The sequence below is a fragment of the Cetorhinus maximus genome, chromosome 10 (assembly GCF_964194155.1).
Source record: "Cetorhinus maximus chromosome 10, sCetMax3.hap1.1, whole genome shotgun sequence".
Taxonomy (NCBI): Eukaryota; Metazoa; Chordata; class Chondrichthyes; order Lamniformes; family Cetorhinidae; genus Cetorhinus; species Cetorhinus maximus.
The window spans coordinates 130,248,591-130,268,972 of NC_135888.1; the positions used below are offsets into that span (position 1 = coordinate 130,248,591).

At 45.7% G+C, this 20,382-nt stretch overlaps 1 protein-coding gene and 1 pseudogene across 3 annotated transcripts in view; one reads left to right on the forward strand and one right to left on the reverse strand.

Moving 5' to 3' along the window:
• flt4 (fms related receptor tyrosine kinase 4) overlaps positions 1-20,382 on the forward strand; it is a 240,299-nt gene that overhangs the window by 89,801 nt on the left and 130,116 nt on the right. For all 3 annotated transcript variants that reach the window (XM_078551154.1, XM_078551152.1, XM_078551153.1), the window contains one exon: positions 6,574-6,670. In XM_078551154.1, coding sequence (XP_078407280.1) covers positions 6,594-6,670 — 77 coding nt within the window. In that variant the 5' untranslated portion in view covers positions 6,574-6,593. The remainder of the gene's footprint in view (positions 1-6,573; positions 6,671-20,382) is intronic.
• Positions 3,254-3,383, reverse strand: LOC144686156 (U2 spliceosomal RNA; annotated as a pseudogene).

Genomic DNA, 20,382 nt, shown 5'->3' on the forward strand with positions numbered 1-20,382 from the left:
GAAGGTGGTGGTGAGCTGCCTTCTTGAACCACTGCAGTCAATGTGGTGTAGGTACACCCACAGTGCTGTTAGGGAAGGAGTTCCAGGATTTTGACCCAGCGACAGTGAAGGAACGGCCGATATATTTCCAAGTCCGGATGGTGAGTTGTTTGGAGGGGAACTTCCAGGCGGTGGTTTTCCCATCTATCTGCTGCCCTTGTCTTTCTAGATGGTAGTAGTCCTGGATTTGGAAGGTGCTGTCTAAGGAACCTTGGTGAATTTCTGCAGGGATGGGCCAGACCTGCACCATGCACAGCAACAACGAGAGTGTCTCACACCTGATGACCAGGCTCTTACCCACAATGGAAAGGGAGCGTCGCTCCCACATGCCTAATTTTCTTTTGCATAGCTACTCGCACCTTCCAGTTCTCTGGTCTGTCAGAAACATATCTCCAGCACCTTCAGGTAGTCTGACCTGACAGTGAAGGGGACAAAGGATCGGTCAGCCCAGTTCCAAAGAACATGGCCTCGCTCTTTCATGATTTACCTTGGCTCCTGAGGCCAGTTCAAACTGGTCACAGATGTTAATCAGTCTGGGCACCAACAGCAGATCCAAGCAGAAGACAGTAATATCATCCATGTACGCGGAGGCTTTGACCTGATGCCTCCACTGCCTGGGATCGTCACTCCTCTTATGCCTGAATCCTTACTGATGGACTCAGCAAAGGGTTCTATGCAACACAAGAGCAGGACAGGGGAGAGAGGGCAGCTCTGCCTGACTCTAGATTTAATTGGAAAGCTTTCCAATTCCCACCCATTGATTGAAACTGCTCTGCTGATGTTTGTGTAGAGCAGTTGGATCCAGTTGCAGATTCCCTCCCCAAACCCCATTTTGGAGAGCACTCCCACCATGCAGGTGTGCGATATTCTGTCAAAGGCCTTCTCCTGGTTCAGGCTGATGAGGCAGGTGTCCACACCCCTGTCCCGTGCGTAGGCAATTGTATCCCCAAGTAGCACGAGGTTGTCAGAGATCTTCCTGCCAGGTAAAGTGCAGGTCTGGTCAGGGTGGATCACCAACTCCAGAGCAGACTCAACCCGATTGATGATGACCTTGGACAGAATTTTATAGTCCACATTCAACAGTGAAATGGGTCGCCAATTTCTAATTTCCCCCCCTTCTGCTTGTAGATTAGGGTGATGATATCTTTCCTCATGGATTCTGACGTGCTGCCGACCAGGAGTATACTCTTGTACACTTGTAGCAGGTTTGGGCTGATCCAGTCCCACAGAGCTGAATACAACTCCACTCGTAAGCCCATCACTTCCGGGAGCTTTACTCCTCTTGAAGGACTCAAGGGCCTTAGTCAGTTCATCCAGAATTAGCGGTTTGTCCAGACTCTCCCGCGTATTGTCATCTAAGACCTCCGCGATAGGAGATAGGAAGGACTGGGAGGCCGTGCTGTCTGTGGGCTTCATGTCATACAATCCAGCGTAAAAGGATTTGCTGATCCTCAAAATGTTAGACTGCAATGACTTTACTGAGCCGTCTTCTTCCTTCAGGCTGCTGATCACAGAGCTCTCTCTGTGTACCTTCTGTACATCTTCTGTGCACCTCCTTAACTTCAGAGATGATGAAGTTGCCTCCCCGCAGCAGAATACCCAGGCCGGAGGAAAGTGAGTCGTTTCCTCCCGACCAGATCGATGTCCCATGGGACCACCATTGGTGTTCCTTCACTGTCGCTGGATTAAAATCCTGGAACTCCCTCCCTAACAGCACTGTGGGTGGACCTACACCACATGGACTGCAGCAGTTCAAGAAGGCAGCTCACCACCACCTTCTCAAGGGCAGTTAAGGATTGGCAATAAATGCTGGCCCAGCCAGCGATGCCCACATCCCATGAATGAATAAAAAAAAATCCAAGGTTGCAACTCAACGTATAGTAGATTTGGCGCTATGCGTGTAAATAGACGCAATCTTTATCCCTATTTAAAGCATTTTGTTGTTTACCAGACCTGTTGTCTTTGACAGTTCCAGTCCTTTGGCCTGCTCCTGCATACCCATAGTGTTCACAAATTGTCTCACTTGTGATGAGCTGAGGAAACTGTCCTGAACCACCCTGCTGGAAATGTTCCACCCAGGTGACATCAGTGGGCCCGTGCAAGGAGTGAAGTTTGGATTGTTCTCTGTTGGAGATGTCTCTGCCATCCATTCCCCCTCTGAGGTGTTGCTGCTCCTGGCTTCCCGGAGCTGGGGTTGGCCGAGTTCTTCACTGCCCCTGGCTTCCTGGGGTTGAGGTGCCTTGGCCTCTTCACTTTGAGGTCGGAGTTGGGCTGTCTCCTCCTCCAGCTCCCTAGAGCTTTGCCGCTTCTTCTGTAGGTGCCGCTCTTGCCCTTCCTCATCTAAAGAACAGCAGCCCCTGCCGCCCCTGTCGGATGGGGGTCTCCTCTTGCCACTCGTCTGGGAAGTGGCTTGGTCCCTTCTTGGCCCCTTCTCCTTTTTGGCCTTCTTCACTAGCTGCCACTCCCCCGGTTGGTCCTCTGCTGCCTCTTCCTCCATTGATTCTGTCTGCTGAGGAACGGGAGGTTCAGTGGGTTGGGGTGGGGGGGTGGCGGGGGGGGTGGAGTGGGGGGAGGTCAGGGTTGGGGGTGGTGCTGTTGTTTGGCCATCTGCTTCCTCACTCTTTTCCTTCCCTTCGTCTCTCTCTCTCTCTCTCACTCTCTCCCTCTGTCGTCCTGTGACCCATTCTGCTCGCTGGAGGCTTTGGCGGGTGGAGATTTGCAAGTCTCCCTGGTGGTTTTCACACTCACCATTCATTCTGTCTGTTCGCCAACCTCCCCCCGCCCTTGGTTTTCACTGCCTGTGTATAAGTTGTGAGGCAGCGTTTGGGGTAGGCATTGTAGAGGGGGCCGGCCCCACCACCCAGGCTGCAGCACTTAGTCTGCTTGCAGTCCTTTGCCTGATACCCATCCTGCTTGCAGTTCAAGCTGATAACAGCGTTGCAGTTGGCCGCCACGTGACCAGATTCACCGCAGGAATGACAAACTTTGGGCTACCTGGTGTAGACAAGGTAGCCGCGGCTTCCCCCGATAGCGAAGCTGGAGGGAGAATTGTGTTATGTGCCCCCTGGTTTGGGGCTCGACTGGTTGCAGCCATCACCTCTTTAAGTTCCCAATGTTCAGCACTGAAGCCCCTTCAGGCAGGACAAACAACCACACAAGAGCTTCCAATACCAAAGGGCAAAAGGCTGGAACTTTCGATGAAACCCCCCAGTAAAAGAAATGAAACCCACAAAAACAACCCTTACACACATGCAGGGACAACAATGATCATGGTCTCTCCCCTGCCAGATAAAAAATAAGAACAGATACTACACTTGATCTTAGCCAAAAGGCCAGGATTCTGGCAGTGCAGCGATCCCTCAGTGCTGCCCCTCCAACAGTGAAGCACTCCCACAGTACTGCCCCAGACAGTGCAGCAATCCCACGGTGCTGCCCACCTGACAGTGCAGCACTCCCACAGTACTGCCTCACTGACAGTGCAGCGTTTCCACAGTACTGCCTCTCTGACAGTGCAGTGTTTCCACAGTACTGCCTGTCTGACAGTGCAGCACTCCCTCAGTACTGTCCCTCTGACAGTGCAGCACTCCCACAGTACTGCCCCAGACAGTGCAGCGCTCCCACAGTACTGCCTCACTGTCAGTGCAGCATTTCCACAGTACTGCCTCTCTGACAGTGCAGTGTTTCCACAGTACTGCCTGTCTGACAGTGCAGCACTCCCTCAGTACTTTCCCTCTGACAGTGCAGCACTCCCTCAGTACTGTCCCTCTGACAGTGCAGCGTTCCCACAGTACTGCCCATCTGACAGTGCAGCACTCCCACAGTACTGTCCCTCTGACAGTGCAGCACTCCCTCAATACTAGCACTGGGAATGTTGGCCTCAAATAGCCTCATGGAACACACTGTTTGGGCTTGTGTGTGGAGAGTGGCCTGTTGGGTAATGTGCAGAGAGGCCAATGAGAGACCCTTGGAACAGTCAAAGAGCGGAGAGGACAAAGCCAAGAGTTTATCTTCCCCAAGATAATCTGTTGCATTGATTCTGAGACGTGAACCTGTGGACCCGTGAGACTAAACTGTTTAACGCAGACCCATTTTAAACATCTGGCACGTCTTACACCCACACACGGTGTTTGAATAGAAAACGGGGAGCAGGGGAAATGTTTGACAGGATTGTGGTCCTTATCTGGGAACAATTATTCCACAAACTGCCTTTGGCAGCGTTGACTGGTATTTGTGAAAAGACTTTCTTGTTGGGAGGCAAGTTTATTTGTTTGCCAATGTGAATGCAAGACAGCTGAAGCTATAAAAATGAATCTTGCGTTTTGAAGGCTGGCGATGGGAAGGGTTCCGATCTGCAGCACAGACAGTCTGAGCCTGCGGGTGAGGTCCCTGTCATTAGCTTCCATCGAAGCTGCAAGGTTCCAATACGTGTTTGACCAAACCTGTTGGACTAGCTGTCAGATCCAGGCCAGTCCATTCTGGTTCACAGGTCAATCCCACTGACTCAACAACTCATCCAGTCAGCACAATTTCTCAAAGCAAATCTCCTCCCCGCCCCCCGCCCCCACCCCTTCATAGGAACAGGGAGGGTGGCCATTCAGCCCTTCAAACCTACTCTGTCATTCAGTTAGACCATGGCCGATCTGCATTTTAACTCCGTTTACCCAGCATGTTTCAATAACCCCTCAATATCCTTGCCCCATCAAAAATCTATCAATCTCAGTTTTTGAAGCTCTCCACTGAGTCCCTTGCCTCGACAGCTTTCTGGGGGAGAGAGAGTTCCAGATTCTCACTGCACTTTGTGTGAAGGAGTGCTGCTCGGCTCTTAACAGTTGGTATGGAGCCAGATGGAGCTGAAGTGCTTTTCCTCATCCTGCACTCACCCACAACCCCTGTTCCGAGAGTGTCTGCTTCCTATCTCTCAGGGACTTGTCTGAGAGCTATACCATGGCAAGGGGCCCGAAAATGGAACCCTTGAAGTGGGCCAGCTGACTAAATGATTAAAATGAATGCTGAGACCCAATATTGGCCTTCTGGCTGGGGAGTGTGCCCTGTGCCCGTCTTCAACTGTTTTCCGCCCTAGGGTCACCACCTGACCCATTAACGCGCTTTCTCACCTCCCCACACCCCAGTCACTATCAATGCACCCTGCCCTCAGGCTAAAATTCAGGTGCATGATTGCTAAATTCAGTGCTCTGGAGCAGAGAGCTGGTGAGTGGCCTGGAGGTCAGTTGTGTCAATCTTCCTTACAACAGTGTGGAAGGCTGAGGATGGAGAAGTCAGAGTCCTATTTGAGGACAGAACGGAGGTGATTGGCAAAATTGCTGCTTAAACTATGTTTGGTCTCCCTGGAAGAGATTTGATAGAGGTATTCAAAATTATAGGGGCCTGGACAGAGTAGATAGGGAGAAACTTTCCTACTCGTGAAAGGATCGAGAACAAGAGTTTAGCAACATTTAAGAAGTATTTAGATGAGCACTTGAAACGCCATAGCATACAGGGCTGGAAAATGGGATTAGAATAGATAGGTGCTTGATGGCTGGCATGGACACGATGGGCCAAAGGGCCTGTTTCTGTGCTATATAACTCTATGACTCTATGAGAGGGCACATATTTAAAGTAATTGGCAAAAGAAGCAAAAGTGATATGAGGAAAACCTTTTTCATGCAGTGAGTGGTTAGGGTCTGGAATGCACAGCCTGAGAGTGTGGTGGAGACAGGTTCAATTGAAGCATTCAAAAGGGAATTAGACTGTTATCTGAAAAGGGAGAATGTGCAGGGTGATGGGGAGAAGGCGGGAGAATAAGCAATTCACTTAGTGCCATCCGGAGAGCTGGTGCAGACAGGATGGCCTCCATCAGTGCTGTAACGATTCTGTGTTTCTGATGTGGAAGAGATCGCAGTATAAGCATTGAATCCACCCCTGGATCAGAGGACAGTTTCACGATCTGCTTTCACACATAAAGCGACTGGAGAGACTAGAGAGGCTGGGAATGTTTTCCCCGAAGCAAAGAAGGCTAAGGGAGATTTGATCGAGATGTTTAAAATTCTGTGGGGTTTGGATAGAGCCAGCAAGGAGAAAGTGTTTCCCAGTGGTAGGAGGGTTGGTGACCTAGAGGACACAGATTTCAGGTTGGCAAAAGAACCAAAGGAAAGTCGAGGACAATTTTATTCAGACAGCAAGTTGTGATCTGGATGGAATGTGCTGTCTGAAAGGGCAGTAGAAGCAGATTCAATAGTAACTTTCAAAGGGAAATTGGATAGATAATTGAAAGCAAAATCTGCAGTGCTATGGGAAAAGAGAAGGGGAGTGGGACTGATTGGGTAGCTTTTTCAAAGAGTCAGCACACACACAAATGATGGGACAAATGGCCTCCTTCTTTGCTGTAAGAGTCTCTGTTTCTGTGAGTGATGTGGGAGTAATTGAATGGACTGTTTCCCTAGCCCTGAGCCTCCAGGAAGGAGTCACGTGGCACCTTGTGCTCTGAGTTGAGTGTTGCCAATGTTTGAAGTGACCGGAATCTCTAACTCTCCGCAGGTCTGGTGCAGGGATTCTCGATGTCAGCGCCCACACTCAACATTTCAGGAACGGAGTACTCAATCAACGCAAGCAACTCTCTTACCATCACCTGCAGGTGAGTGCAGCTGGTGGGAATCTACCCGCTACAAACCACTTGAGATGAGCTTCCAGATGCCACCATTGATTTGAACCTAATCCATCCCCTCTTCATCTAACACTTAATTTTCAAAGTAACTCTACTGTACTTTCATTTAAAAAAATTAAAATTAGATTTAGCGTTGCAAATGGTACACTAGCTTTAATTACAATGTGAGTGGGGTATAAGAGAAAGGAAATCTTACAGCAATTATACAGGACATTGGTGAGGCCACACCTGGAGTACTCTGTGCAATTTTGTTTATACACCAGCTCCTTTAATGCCTCAATGCTCTGCACCTCAAGCATTCCCTATGGTAGCGAGTTGCACATTCTCACCAACACTAAACCTGCTTCTGCTGCAGTCCCTATTGAGATTATCAGTGACTGTAGTATATTCATTGACCATGATTGACACAGGCCAGCTTCAGGATATAATGAAGTTGGCTTCTGAGCTTTTGGCAATCTTAAGCAGCTCGAAGAATATCAAAAACATTCGTTTCTTAGTAATTCCTCTCAACATTGGATTGAAACGAGCCAAGATACACACAGGAAAAAAGTCACAACCTTCACTTTTGATCCAAGTGCACAGCTCAAACTCAGATGTTGATGAAGCAAGTTCAGAAGGGTGGGTTTTTTTTTTTTGGTCTCTGTTTCTCATTTGCCTTTAATTGACTGGTAGGTGAGCCAGTCCCGTGGAGCCAAAACCGGCAGCACTTATATTTATATAGTCTCCTGCCACAAAGCTGGATGTCCCTCAAGGCACCAAGCAGGAGGTAGGAGACTGGTTCGGGGAGGTGACTGAAGGGGAAGAGAAGAAACTTTTGAACTAACTGCTCAAAGGTGAAATGAGAGTAGTCGGCGCGATGGAGAGAATGTTCAGGAGTGCAGAGATTCGTTGAGGGAAAGGGATGGTGGACGTTAGTTGTTCATGGTGAGGTAGGAGGCAAAGGGGGGTACCGGTGCTGGGACCCCAGCTATTCACAATATATATTCATGATTTAGATGAGGGAACTCAATGTAATATCTCCAAATTTGCAGATGACACAAAGCTGGGTGGGAGGGTGAGCTGTGAGTAGGATGCAGAAGTGCTTCAGTGTGATTTGGACAAGCTGAGTGAGTGGGCAAATGCATAGCAGATGCAGTATAATGTGGATAAATGTGAGGTTATCCACTTTGGTAGCAAAAACAGGAAGGCAGATTATTATCTGAATGGCTATAAATTGAGAGAGGGGAATGTGCAACGAGACCTGGGTGTCCTTGTACACCAGTCGCTGAAGGTAAGCATGCAGGTGCAGCAGGTGGTAAAGAAGGCAAATAGTATGTTGGCCTTCATAACAAGAGGATTTGAGTACAGGAGCAGGGATGTCTTGCTGCAATTATACAGGGCCTTGGTGAGACCACACCTGGAATATTGTGTGCAGTTTTGGTCTCCTTTTCTGAGGAAGGATGTTCTTGCTACGCAGGGAGTGCAGCAAAGGTTTACCAGACTGATTCCTGGGATGGCGGGACTGACATATGAGGAGAGATTGAGTCAGTTAGGATTATATTAACTGGAGTTCAGAAGAATATGGGGGGATCTCATAGAAACCTATAAAATTCCAAAATCCAGGACTAGACAGGCTGGATGCAGGAAAGACGTTCCCGATGGTGGGGGAGTCCAGAACCAGGGGTCACAGTCTGAGGATATGGGGTAAACCATTGAGGACTGAGATGAGGAGAAATTTCTTCACCCAGAGAGTGGTGAGCCTGTGGAATTTGCTACCACAGAAAGCAGTTGAGGTCAAAACATTGTATGTTTTCAAGGAGTTAGATATAGCTCTTGGGGTGAAAGGGATCAAAGGATATGGGGAGAAAGCAGGAGCAGGCTATTGAGTTGGATGATCAGCCATGATCATAATGAATGGCGGAACAGGCTCGAAGGGCCGAATGGCCTACTCCTGCTCCTATTTTCTATGTTTCTATGTAAAGCCTAGGATACTGTATGCTTTATTAACTGCTCTCTCCACCTGTCCTGCCACCTTTAATGACTTATGTACATTTACAGCCAGGTCCCTCTGCTCCTGCACACCCTTTAGAGTTGTACCCCTTATTTTATATTGTCTCTCCATGTTTTTCCCACCAAAATGAATCACCTCACACTTCTCTGCATTGAACTTCATCTGCCACCTACCTACCTACCCACTCCACCATCTTGTCTATGTCCTTTTGAAGTTCTGCACTGTCCTCCTTACAATTTACAATGCTTCCAAGTTTCGTATCATCCGTCTAAGGGGTAGTAAGGATCTTTGTGTCCTTTGAAGTCATTGGTTATCTCGGTCTATAATAATCCACAGAATTTCTCTGCCCAATTTCCAGCTCTTTATTGAGACCATTCATGCAAATCACATCAGCTGTTTCTGACTGGGAGCCTCCAGTTACCTCCCTGCTGGCGTGGATGGCTGTTCCATTGTGGAACTCATGGAATGAGGGTCACATTCCCATAGTGCTGCAGAAATGGGTGAAGTGTATTTGCATCCATTGTGAAAGAAAAGATTTGCATTTATCTGGATCCTTCCTTGGCCTCCAGGCACCCCAAAGCACTTTTGAACTAATGAAGCACTTTTGGAATGCAGTCACAGTTATAATGTAGGAAATGGTGCAGCTAATTTGTGCACAGCAAGATCCCACAAACAGCAATGAGATAATGACCAGGAAAATTGTTTTCTGGTGATGTTGGCTGGGGGATAAATATTAGCTCAGGACACCGCAGAGAACTCCCCTACTCATCTTTGAAGTTGCACGATTGGATCTTTTAAGTCCGTCTGAGAAGCCAGACAGGGACTCGATTCAATGTCTGATTTGAAAGACGGCACCTCCAACACTTTAACACTCCCTCTGTATTGCCCCTCAGTATTGCCCCTCCGACCGTAGACTGTATAGCATTCTCTCAGTACTGCCCCTCCAACAGTGCTGTGCTCCCTCAGTACTGCCTCTCTAACAGTGTAGCACTTCCCCTCAACATAGTACAACATTTCCTCAGTACTGCCCAGTGCAGTGCTCCCTCAGCACTGCCCATTTGACAGTGCAGTGCTCCCTCAGCACTGCCTATCTGACAGTGGAGTGCTCCCTCAGCACTGCCCATCTGACAGTGCAGTGCTTCCTCAGCACTGCCCATCTGACAGTGCAGTGCTCCCTCAGCACTGCCCATCTGACAGTGCAGTGCTCCCTCAGCACTGCCCATCTGACAGTGCAGTGCTCCCTCAGCACTGCCCATCTGACAGTGCAGTGCTCCCTCAGCACTGCCCATCTGACAGTTCAGCGCTCCCTCAGCACTGCCCATCTGACAGTGCAGTGCTCCCTCAGCACTGCCCGTCTGACAGTGCAGTGCTCCCTCAGCACTGCCCATCTGACAGTGCAGTGCTCCCTCAGCATAGCACTGCCTCAGCATAGTGCTGGTAGCATCATCCTGAATGTTGTGCTCAAGTCTGTGGAGTGGGGTTGGAACTTGATGATTAAGATGCAAGGAAAGGCTGAGGGAGAGGTGGAGTTCCACAGTTTCAATTTGTTCAGAAAAGTAGGTTAGAGCAGGAAGCAGAGCTTCTGTTTCAAAAAGAGTGGATGAGAATTGTGTCTTCTGATTGACAGGCTGATAGGCAGCTCTGCCATAACAACAGGAGAATGCGATGTTTGGGGGAGGGATCCCACATGAGGGTGGGGCTTATACGAGCTGGGGATTTGCGCAAGTGGGGAATTTGCTTGAGGTGTGATATGCACAAGTGGGTAAAAGAATTAGGGAATAGGGGTTTATTTTTAAAGGTAAAAGGAATTCTGTAGGTGAGAATGAACATGAAGAATGGATAAGGAATGAGTGAGAGGATTTTACTTTAATGGAACCCAGCTGACTCAGTACTTGTGAACAATGTCAAGAAAGCAAAAGTACAGTAGGACATACAGTTGCTAAGTAAAAGCAGATGTTATACAGATATATTTTGGGCAACCAAGCAAACATCTGGAATGACATGGTGCTCTACATTGTAAATCTCTCCAAATTTCACAAGAAAGTGCATCGGATTTATTACTGAGGAACAAGTAGAGGGCGGTAAAATATAAGCCCCTGTTACCCCCTCCAAATCCTTGCCCAATGGCCATACTGAATTGTGTGTGCATGTATGCAAGACTGGGCTCAGTTGCGAAGCCCTCTGCAGTTGAATAACCTTCAGTCACTTGTGCTGTAGGGGACTGTGCTCCGGTTTGAGTGACGCCTCCCTGGTCAGTCGAGGAATGGGGGTGGGGGCAAGAGGATGTAAAAACTGAAGGGAAGAAGTAGGTTTCAATTTTCGATGAATAAGCGTTTCTGCACCTGCTGAGCTTTTAATCCAGGTGGGGAGGAGGGAGCAGATTAAAAGCAAAGGCAATGTCAAAGGTTGGAAAGAGTGGGAGCAAAGAAGAGGTCAATAAGGGAGGGACGCAACACAAGAAATAGGAGCAGAAGTAGACCAGGCGGCCCATCGAGCCAGCCTGCTCCTCCATTCAATATGATTATGGCTGATCTTGGGTTTCAACTCCACTTCACTGCCTGGTTCCCCACATCCCTTGACTCCCTGAGAGACCAAAAATCTGTCTATCCCACAGCCTTAAATTTATTCAATGCTGGAGCGTCCACAACCCTCTGGGGTAGAGAATTCCAAAGATTCACAACCCTCTGAGTGAAATAATGTCTCCTCATCTCAATCCGAAATGATCGGCCCCTTATCCTGAGGATGTGCCCCCGTGTTTTAGATTCCCCGACCAGTGAAAACAATCTCTCAGTGTCTACCCTATCAAGTCCCTTCAGTGAGATCGCTGAGAGAGAAGCAAAGTGACAGAAACAAAGTTTTAAAAACAACAACAACAACGTATATTTATATAGTGCCTTTTAACGCAATGAAATGTCCCAAATGGGCTTGATTTTCAATTTCGGAATGGTTTAAAACAGGTGGAAGCTGGTTTCTCACTTGTTATAAACCCTGCCCCAATTTCCTTTCTATTGATGCTAAAAGTGAAAACATGCAACAACAACTTACATCTATATAGCACCTTCAACGTAGTAAAACATCGCAAGCCACTTCACAAGAGCGTCATGAAACAAAATTTGACACCAAGCCACGTAAATTAAATATTAGGCCAGATGACGAAAGATTTGGTCAAAGAGGTGGGTCTTAAACTGCAACTTAAGTAAAGAGAGAGAGAGGGGGGGTAGAGAGGTTTAGGGAGGGAAGTCCACGGTTAGGGCCTTGGCAGCTGAAGGCACAGTCAATAGTGGAGGGATGAAAATCAGGGATGCACAAGTGGCCGGAGTTGAAGGAACACAGAGCTGTTGGAAGATGTTAGAGAGATAGGGAGGAATGAAGCCATGGAGGAATTTGAACACATGGATGTGATTGTTAAAACTGAGACGTGACTGGACCAGGAAACATTGTAGGCCAGGGTATCTGGCTACCAGCCCTTTCTGCAATGTAGCAATGATCACGAAAGATGAAAGGATGTCAATACTGTGAGGTATCTGGATAAGTGCCATTCCCCTTGCTGTGGCTCCCAAAACTCCACCATTGGAGATTTTCCTCACCTCTTGTCTGGGTCTGGTGTAAGCTCATTGATGGCGATTGATCACTCTGATTAGTCAACAACTCCATTACCATTGTACCAGGATAGCAGAAGGCGAATTAGATGGACATTGATATTTTTCTGTTCAGCAATTTCTATGGCCCATGCGACTGAAGAGATATAAAACAAAAATTAAAATACCTGGAAAAACTCAGCAGGTCTGGCAGCATCTGCGGAGAGGAACACAGTTAATGTTTCGAGTCCGTATGACTCTTCAACAAAACTAAGTAAAAATAGAAGAGAGGTGAAATATAAGCTGGTTTAAGCGGTGGGGGGGGGGCGGGTGGGACAAGTAGAGCTGGATAGAGGGCCAGTGATAGGTGGAGATAGCCAAAAGATGTCATAGACAAAAGGACAAAGGGGTGTTGAAGGTGGTGATTTTATCTAAGGAATGTGCTAATTAAGGGTAGAAAGCAGGACCAGCAAGGTACAGATAGCCCTAGTGGGGGTGGGGAGAGGTGAAGGAATCGAAAAAGGCTAAAAGGTAGAGATAAAACAATGGATGGAAATACATTTAAAAATAATGGAAATAGGTGGGAAAAGAAAAATCTATATAAATTATTGGGAAAAAAAGTGGGGGATCGGAAAGGGGGTGGGGATGGAGGAGAGAGTTCATGATCTAAAATTGTTGAACTCAATATTCAGTCCGGAAGGCTGTAAAGTGCCTAGTCGGTAGATGAGGTGCTGTTCCTCCAGTTTGCGTTGAGCTTCAGTGGAACAATGCAGCAGGCCAAGGACGGACATGTGGGCATGAGAGCAGGGTGGTGTGTTGAAATGGCAAGCGACAGGGAGGTCTGGGTCATGCTTGCGGACAGATCGAAGGTGTTCTGCAAAGCAGTCAACCAGTCTGCGTTTGGTCTCTCCAATGTAGAGGAAACCGCATTGGGAGCAACGAATGCAGTAGACTAAATTGAGGGAAGTGCAAGTGAAATGCTGCTTCACTTGAAAGGAGTGTTTGGGCCCTTGGACGGTGAGGAGAGGGGAAGTGAAGGGGCAGGTGTTGCATCTTCTGCGGTTGCATGGGAAGGTGCCGTGGGAGGGGGTTGAGGTGTGGGGGTGATGGAGGAGTGGACCAGGGTGTCCCAGAGGGAACGATCCCTGCGGAATGCCGCCAGGGGGGGTGAAGGGAAGATGTGTTTGGTGGTGGCATCATGCTGGAGTTGGCGGAAATGGCGGAGGATGATCCTTTGAATGCGGAGGCTGGTGGGGTGATAAGTGAGGATAAGGGGGACCCTATCATGTTTCTGGGAGGGAGAGGAAGGTGTGAGGGTGGATGCGCGGGAGATGAGCCGGACACGGTTGAGGGCCCTGTCAACCACCATGGGTGGAAAACCTCGGTTAAGGAAGAAGGAAGACATGTCAGAGGAACTGTTTTTGAAAGTGGCATCATCAGAACAGATGCGATGGAGGCGAAGGAACTGAGAGAATGGGATGGAGTCCTTACAGGAAGCGGGGTATGAGGAGCTGTAGTCGAGGTAGCTGTGGGAGTCGGTAGGCTTGTAATAGATATTGGTTGACAGTCTATCACCAGAAATTGAGCCAGAGAGATCAAGGAAGGGAAAGGAAGTGTCAGTGATGGACCATGTGAAAATGATGGAGGGTGGAAATTAGAAGCAAAATTAATAAACTTTTCCCGGTCCAGACGAAGAGATATAAACATGTGCCAAAATCCAACTCCATTATTGTGCTCAGTTTAGGTATAAGGACCTTACTGGGTCTCGCTGTTGATCCTGTCACCTCTATCACACTCATGTTGCCAATAAGCCCATGAAGATAGACTTTGAACTCTTCACATCAATGCAAAGTTAAATGATTCTAAATCTGTGTTCGTATCAGTTCTGCTTATGATGGTATAAAAACAAAAATTGCTGGAAAAACTCAGCAGGTCTGGCAGAATCTTTGGAGAGAGAAACAAAGTTAACGTTTCAAGTCCGTTTCAAGTCTTCTTCAGAATCATATGGACTCGAAATGTTAACTCTCTCCACAGATACTGCTGAGTTTTTCCAGCATTTTATATTTTTATTTCAGATTTCCAGCACCCGCAGTATTTTACTTTCATCTGCTTATGATGGTGACTGGAATGTAAATCTCCTAGGATTTGGTTATGTGATAAAACATATAAACAGAATTGCTTGTGACTCTCCTGGCTGCAGATAACCTCAAATGTTTAAACCTGTGGGTTTATGACAAAACATGCCCTCAAAGTATTAATATCCCTCCCCATGTGTATGTATTCCTCACCTTCCTACACCCACCACCCACCTTTTCCCACACCAGTCATAGGGACTGAACAGGCTGGTGTTCTTTTCTCCAGAAAAGAGAGGGCTGAAAAATGACCTGATGGAGGCCTTTAAATTTATGAAGGGGTTTTAATGTGATAATGTAGAGAAGATCTTTCCACTTATGGGGAAGTCCAAAAGTAGGAGCCATTATTTTGATGGGTTGGGAGGAGTGCACTGTCTGTCTCTAGTCCTACTACTCCACAGGTCACAACATACATTTAAATTATTTTTCCAGCTAGCTATCTGGCTAAATATGTGCTTTACCTATGAATCTCAGAATAACCACTCAATGCCCAGGTTTCTGCAATAAATAACAAAATTATTAGTGTATTGTAAAACCAGACTTATCAAGTAGAAAGGCAAAGCTTACTAACATACAGTGTGAAATATGAAAATATAATAATTACTCTTTCTAAATACCCTAACTCACTCACTCTCTCACACACATGTGCACAAACACACACACACACACCAAAAAAAAAATAAAATAGAGGAATTTTGCTAAAAGGTTAAAAGTCAATGGTCCCAGGGAAGATGGTGGAGTCCTTGAAGTGGCGTCCTGGTTGGTGCCTTAGCATTGGCCTGAGAAATAAACGATGGCTCATGTGCTACCTCTTAGGTGGACTTCAAAGAAAACTTGCAGACTGTCCATTTCAGAATGTAGAGCAACTTCGGAGCAACTTCCATTCACTTTTTGCTTTCGACTGGGTCTGGAGCTTCAGGAGTGGTTGTCTTCTTCACCCAAGCAGTTGATCCTTCTTGTTTTCTACCCAAAGCAAAAAAAAAACCTACTAGATTTTAAACACAGTTCTCAAGGCATTTTTTTCAAAGCCATAAACTACGATGTGACCGTCTTGTAAACAGTCCACCGGGGTCAAGAGGTTTCCAGCTTCTCTAAAACTGCTTAATTATCTTTTCTTGTAAAGTGCTGTCTTTTCCAGGAACAACAACAACAACCAGAGTCCTTGCGTTAATCCTTTAAGGGATAAAAACACAAATTCTTCCAGCATGTTTTTAGACCTTGAAGATGAACTATTTTCCATGATTAAAGTGTTTATGACAACATGAATATAAGAGAGTCACTAATAAATACAATGGGGAATTCAAGCTCACCCAGAGAGTGGTGAGAATGTAGAGGTCCTTGCCACAAGGAGGATTTGAGGTGTAAAGATGCAATTAAGGGGAAACTAGATAAGGGCATGAAGAGAAAGGAGCAGCAGGGTAGGGCGAGGTGAAGAGGAGTTGGAAGAGGCTTGTATGGAGCTTAAACAAGGACCTCTTCAATAGAATGGCCTTGTTCACAGGTTGTGGCTGTCATTGGCAAGGCCAGTATTGATTGCCCATCCCTAATTGTCCTTGAGGTACAACTGAGTGTTTGCTAGGCCATTTTAGAGAGTCAATCACTTCAGTGTGGCTTGGGAGTCACATCTGGGCTAGACCAGGTAAAGACGGCAGATTTCCTTCCCTAAAGGACATTAGTGAATTTGTTGGATTATTATGACAACGCAGTAGTTTCATGGCCACCTTTACTGATGCTATCTTTTTAATTTCAGATTTATTTAATTAACTGAATTTAAATATCTCAGCTCCTATGTTGGGATTGTGAACTGATGTCTCTGGGTCGTTACAGCAGGCTTCTGGATCATTCTTCCAGTAACATCACCACTTTGCCACCATACTCCAAAGATAGTTTACGCTGGACTTTATGTGGAAAATAGGATGAAAGAACAAGGGGCAGAATTTCACGGCCCCATTTCAGTGGGGACAGGGCCGTAAAATACAGCGAGACCGTTATAAATCCCATTGACGACAGCGGGAACGTAAAATCCCACTGTCGTAAAATCCTGCCCAGAGTGTTTATACACAACCAAACTGAACCAAACAATATAAAGCTAATTGTCTAGCAGGCATCATAAAATTAGAAGATGTGTGGCATGTGGTGGTTATGTTGCTGGACTAATAATTCCAGGGGACATGAGTTCAAATCTCACCATAGCAGCTAGCAAATCTAAATTCAGTTAACTACAGAAATCTGGAACAATAAACTAGTCCCAGTAATGGGGACCATGAAATTTCTAGATGGTTGTAAAAACCCACTTGGTCCACCAATGCCCTTTAGGATAGGAAATCTGCTGTCCTTATCCAGCCTGGATCTATATTTGACTCCAGTTCCACATCAATATGGCTGACACTTAACTGCTCTCTGAAGTGGTCTCACAAGATACTCAGTTTGTATCAAACCCACAAACAGTGGTTCAAGAAGAAGGTCCCATCAGCATCTTCTCAGGGTAACTAAATATGGGCAATAAATGCCAGCCTTCTCAGCAATGCCCAGCCCTTGAGAATGAATTAAAGAAAAAGATATTGCCCATTAGATTGGCCAAGGGAAATCTTTCATCAGCGAATGAAGGAATGGAAGCTTTGGTTGTTACAGGGAAGGGTGGTGGTGGTTATGAAGGGATACTGGGAGTGGAGATGGAGCAATTCGGTGGGAGAACGATAGATAAGGAAGGAGTGCTGACAAAAAAAAATTATACCATCTGATTCAATGTTACAATTAACTGGAGTCCCTTGGGATTTTAAGCCCTCACCACTGTGAATAATTTGCTTTATCCAACCTCTACGTAATCTTTAAAAACTTCAATTCCACCATTTTGAAATCTCTTTTTTGAAGAGGAATGCAAGAACATAAGAAATAGGAGCAGGATTAGGCCATTCAGCCCTTCATTTCTGTTCTAACATTCAGTATGATCATGGCTGATCTTCAACTCCACTTTCCCGCTCTATCCCCATATCCCTCAGTATCCAAAAATCTTATCATTCTCCGCCTTGAATATATGAAAGTTCTAAGAACCCACTGCCCCCTGAAGTAGAGAATTCCAAAGATCCACAAGCCTTTGAATGAAGAAACTTCTGTCTCAGTCCTAAATGGCCAACCCTTATTCTGAGACTGTGGCCCCATGCTCTAGATTTCTCAGCCAGGGAAGATATCCTCCCAGCATTTACCCTATCAAACCCCTTGAGAATTTTATATTCTTCAATAAGATCTCTTCTCATTCTTCTAAATTCCAGGAATATAGGCCTAGTCTTACTCAATCCCTACTCACAGGACAATCCTCTCGTTCCAGGAACAAACCTAGTAAACCTTTTTTGCACCCCCCCTAAAGTAAGAAGATCCTTCCTTGGGTAAGAGGGCCAACCTGTACACAGCACTCCAGGCGTGGTCTCACCAAGGCCCTTTGCATTTGCTGTAAGACTTCTTCACCCATCTTCACTCCAATCCCTTTGTGATAAAAAATTAACATGCCATATGCTTTCCTAATTGCTTCCTGTACCTGCATACTAACCTTCTGTTTAACTTTCTGTGATTCTTGTTTAATACCTACATTTCATAGTCTCTCTCCATTTAAAAAAAAGTCTGGTTTTCTATTTTTCCTTCCAAAATGAATAACCACACTTTTCCATGTTATACTCCAGTTCCTGCCCACGTTCTACATCTGTCTAAATCCATTTTGCAGTCTCTTTGTATCCTCTTCACAACTTACTTTCCCACCTAACTTTGTGTCATCAGCAAACCTGGGTAAATTACACTCCGTCCCTTCATCTAATTCATTAATAAAATAAAGAAAGATGTCCCAAAGAATTTCATGGTCACTGAGTACTTTTGAAGTGTAGTCACTGTTGTGATGTAGGAAACGAGGCACCAATTTGCACATAGCAAGCTCCCACAAACAGCAATGTGGTAATGATCAGATCATTTGCTTTTGTGATGTTAATTGAGGGATACATATTGGTCAAAGCACTGGGGGTAACTCCTTTGCTCGTCTTCAAAATAATGCCATGGGATCTTTTATGTCCACCTGAGAGGGTAGACGGACCTTTAGCCCCCATCTGAAAGACGGCACCTCCAGCGGTGCAGTACTCCCTCAGTACTCCACTGTATTTTCAGCCTTGGCTTTTTGTGCTTAAGTCCTGTAGAGATTATAAATCACTGAGGATCAAGAACTGATCCTTGAGTTGCCCTGCTAGTTGTAGCCTGCCAACCCTAAAGTGGCCTGTTTATTACTACTCTCTGTTCTCATTCCATTTACCAATCCTCAGTCCATGCTAATAAATTACCCCAAATCCAACGTGCCTGATTTTATGTTATAACCTCTTGTGTGCACCTTGTCGAACCCCTTTTGAAAATCCAAATGCACAACTTTCACGATTCCCCCCTTATCTACCTTGCTAGTTACAATCTCAAAAAACTCATAAGATTTGTCAAACATAATTGCCCTTTCACAAATCCATGTTCACTCAGTTTAATCATATCATGATTTTCTCAGTGCCTTGTTACATCCTTATGATAGATTCTAGCATTTTCCCCACCACTGATTTAGGCTAACTAGTCTATAGTTCCCTGTTTTTTCTCTCCTTCCTTTTTTGAATTTGCTGCATTTGCCACTTTAAAATCCACGGGGACCATTTGCACATCTAGGGAATGTTGGAAGGTCACAAACAATGCATCCGCTATCTCTGTGTTCTAAAACCCGAGGATGCAGGCCATCAAGTCCAGTGGATTTGTCAACTTTAATCTTAATTTCTCCAATAATTCTGTTTTCATAAATAATAATATCCCTAAAGTTCCTCCTTTCCCTTGACCCTTGTTTCCCCACGATTCCGGGAATGTTTTTAATGTCTTTGACATGAAGACAGTCGTAAAGTATTTGTTTAATGCCTTCTTCGTCATTATAATTTCTCCTGTCTCTGATTGTGAAGTACTCCCATTTGCTTTCGCTAATCTCTTCCTTTTTACGTGTCTATGAAAGAAAATCTAACATCCTCAGATTTAAATTCCTGACGGCAACATTGTTCTCTCCTTTCTCTTTGATAATTTGAAAGGGGATCCAAATGGATCAACATTCAGTTGGCAACACTTATACTTTAGCAAAGCAATCAACTTGTTTCTGCAGTGTTTCATTGAGCGAAGGTTTTTAGAGACCTTATATACATCCTTTAACAAATCAGCTATTCATTTCCATCAAATTGCAGGGATCTCACTTAGGAACATAGGAAGAGCTGGATGTTAAAATACCAAGGTCTGTCTAGTTCACCTTCTACCATCCTGGTAATCAATTGATACAACAACAGAGGAGTTATTGAATAATCTTAGTGATCAATCTTTATTAATTAGTCTAGAACAGATCCAGACATGAAATGAGGAAAACCCCCACTTGTGGAGAGCTTTAGCAACCAAAGTCACCTGTTCCCCCAACACACCACACCCACCATAAATCATATCTCAAAATTATTCATATACTGTATCCCAAAATATTATGAAAGGTTACAACCTGAAATGTTAACTCTGTTTCTCTCTCCACAGATGCTGCCAGACCTGTTGAGTATTTCCAGCATTTTTTGGTTTGGTTCCAAAGTGTTATTATCTGATTTGCATTTGAATGAATCAATAATGTCTGCTTCCACCATCTCCTTCGGGAGCAATATAGCACTTGCTATATTGTTCCCTCCGATTAGTTTTGAATTTAACCCTTTCAAGTGCAGACCATGTTCTCGGGTTCTGCTGTTCTGGTCAATGTGAAACAGCCCATCACGGCTGACGTTTTCTAGTCCATTTATAGTCCTAATAACAATCACATCACATCTCAACCTTCTCTCTTCCAGTGAGACCATGCCCAATTTAAATAGTGTCTCCTCATAATCCTATTGTCTCAATCAATCCTTCAACCTCTTCTGCATTCTCTCCATCGCCATCCAATCCAAAGTAGGTACTCAAAATTAGATA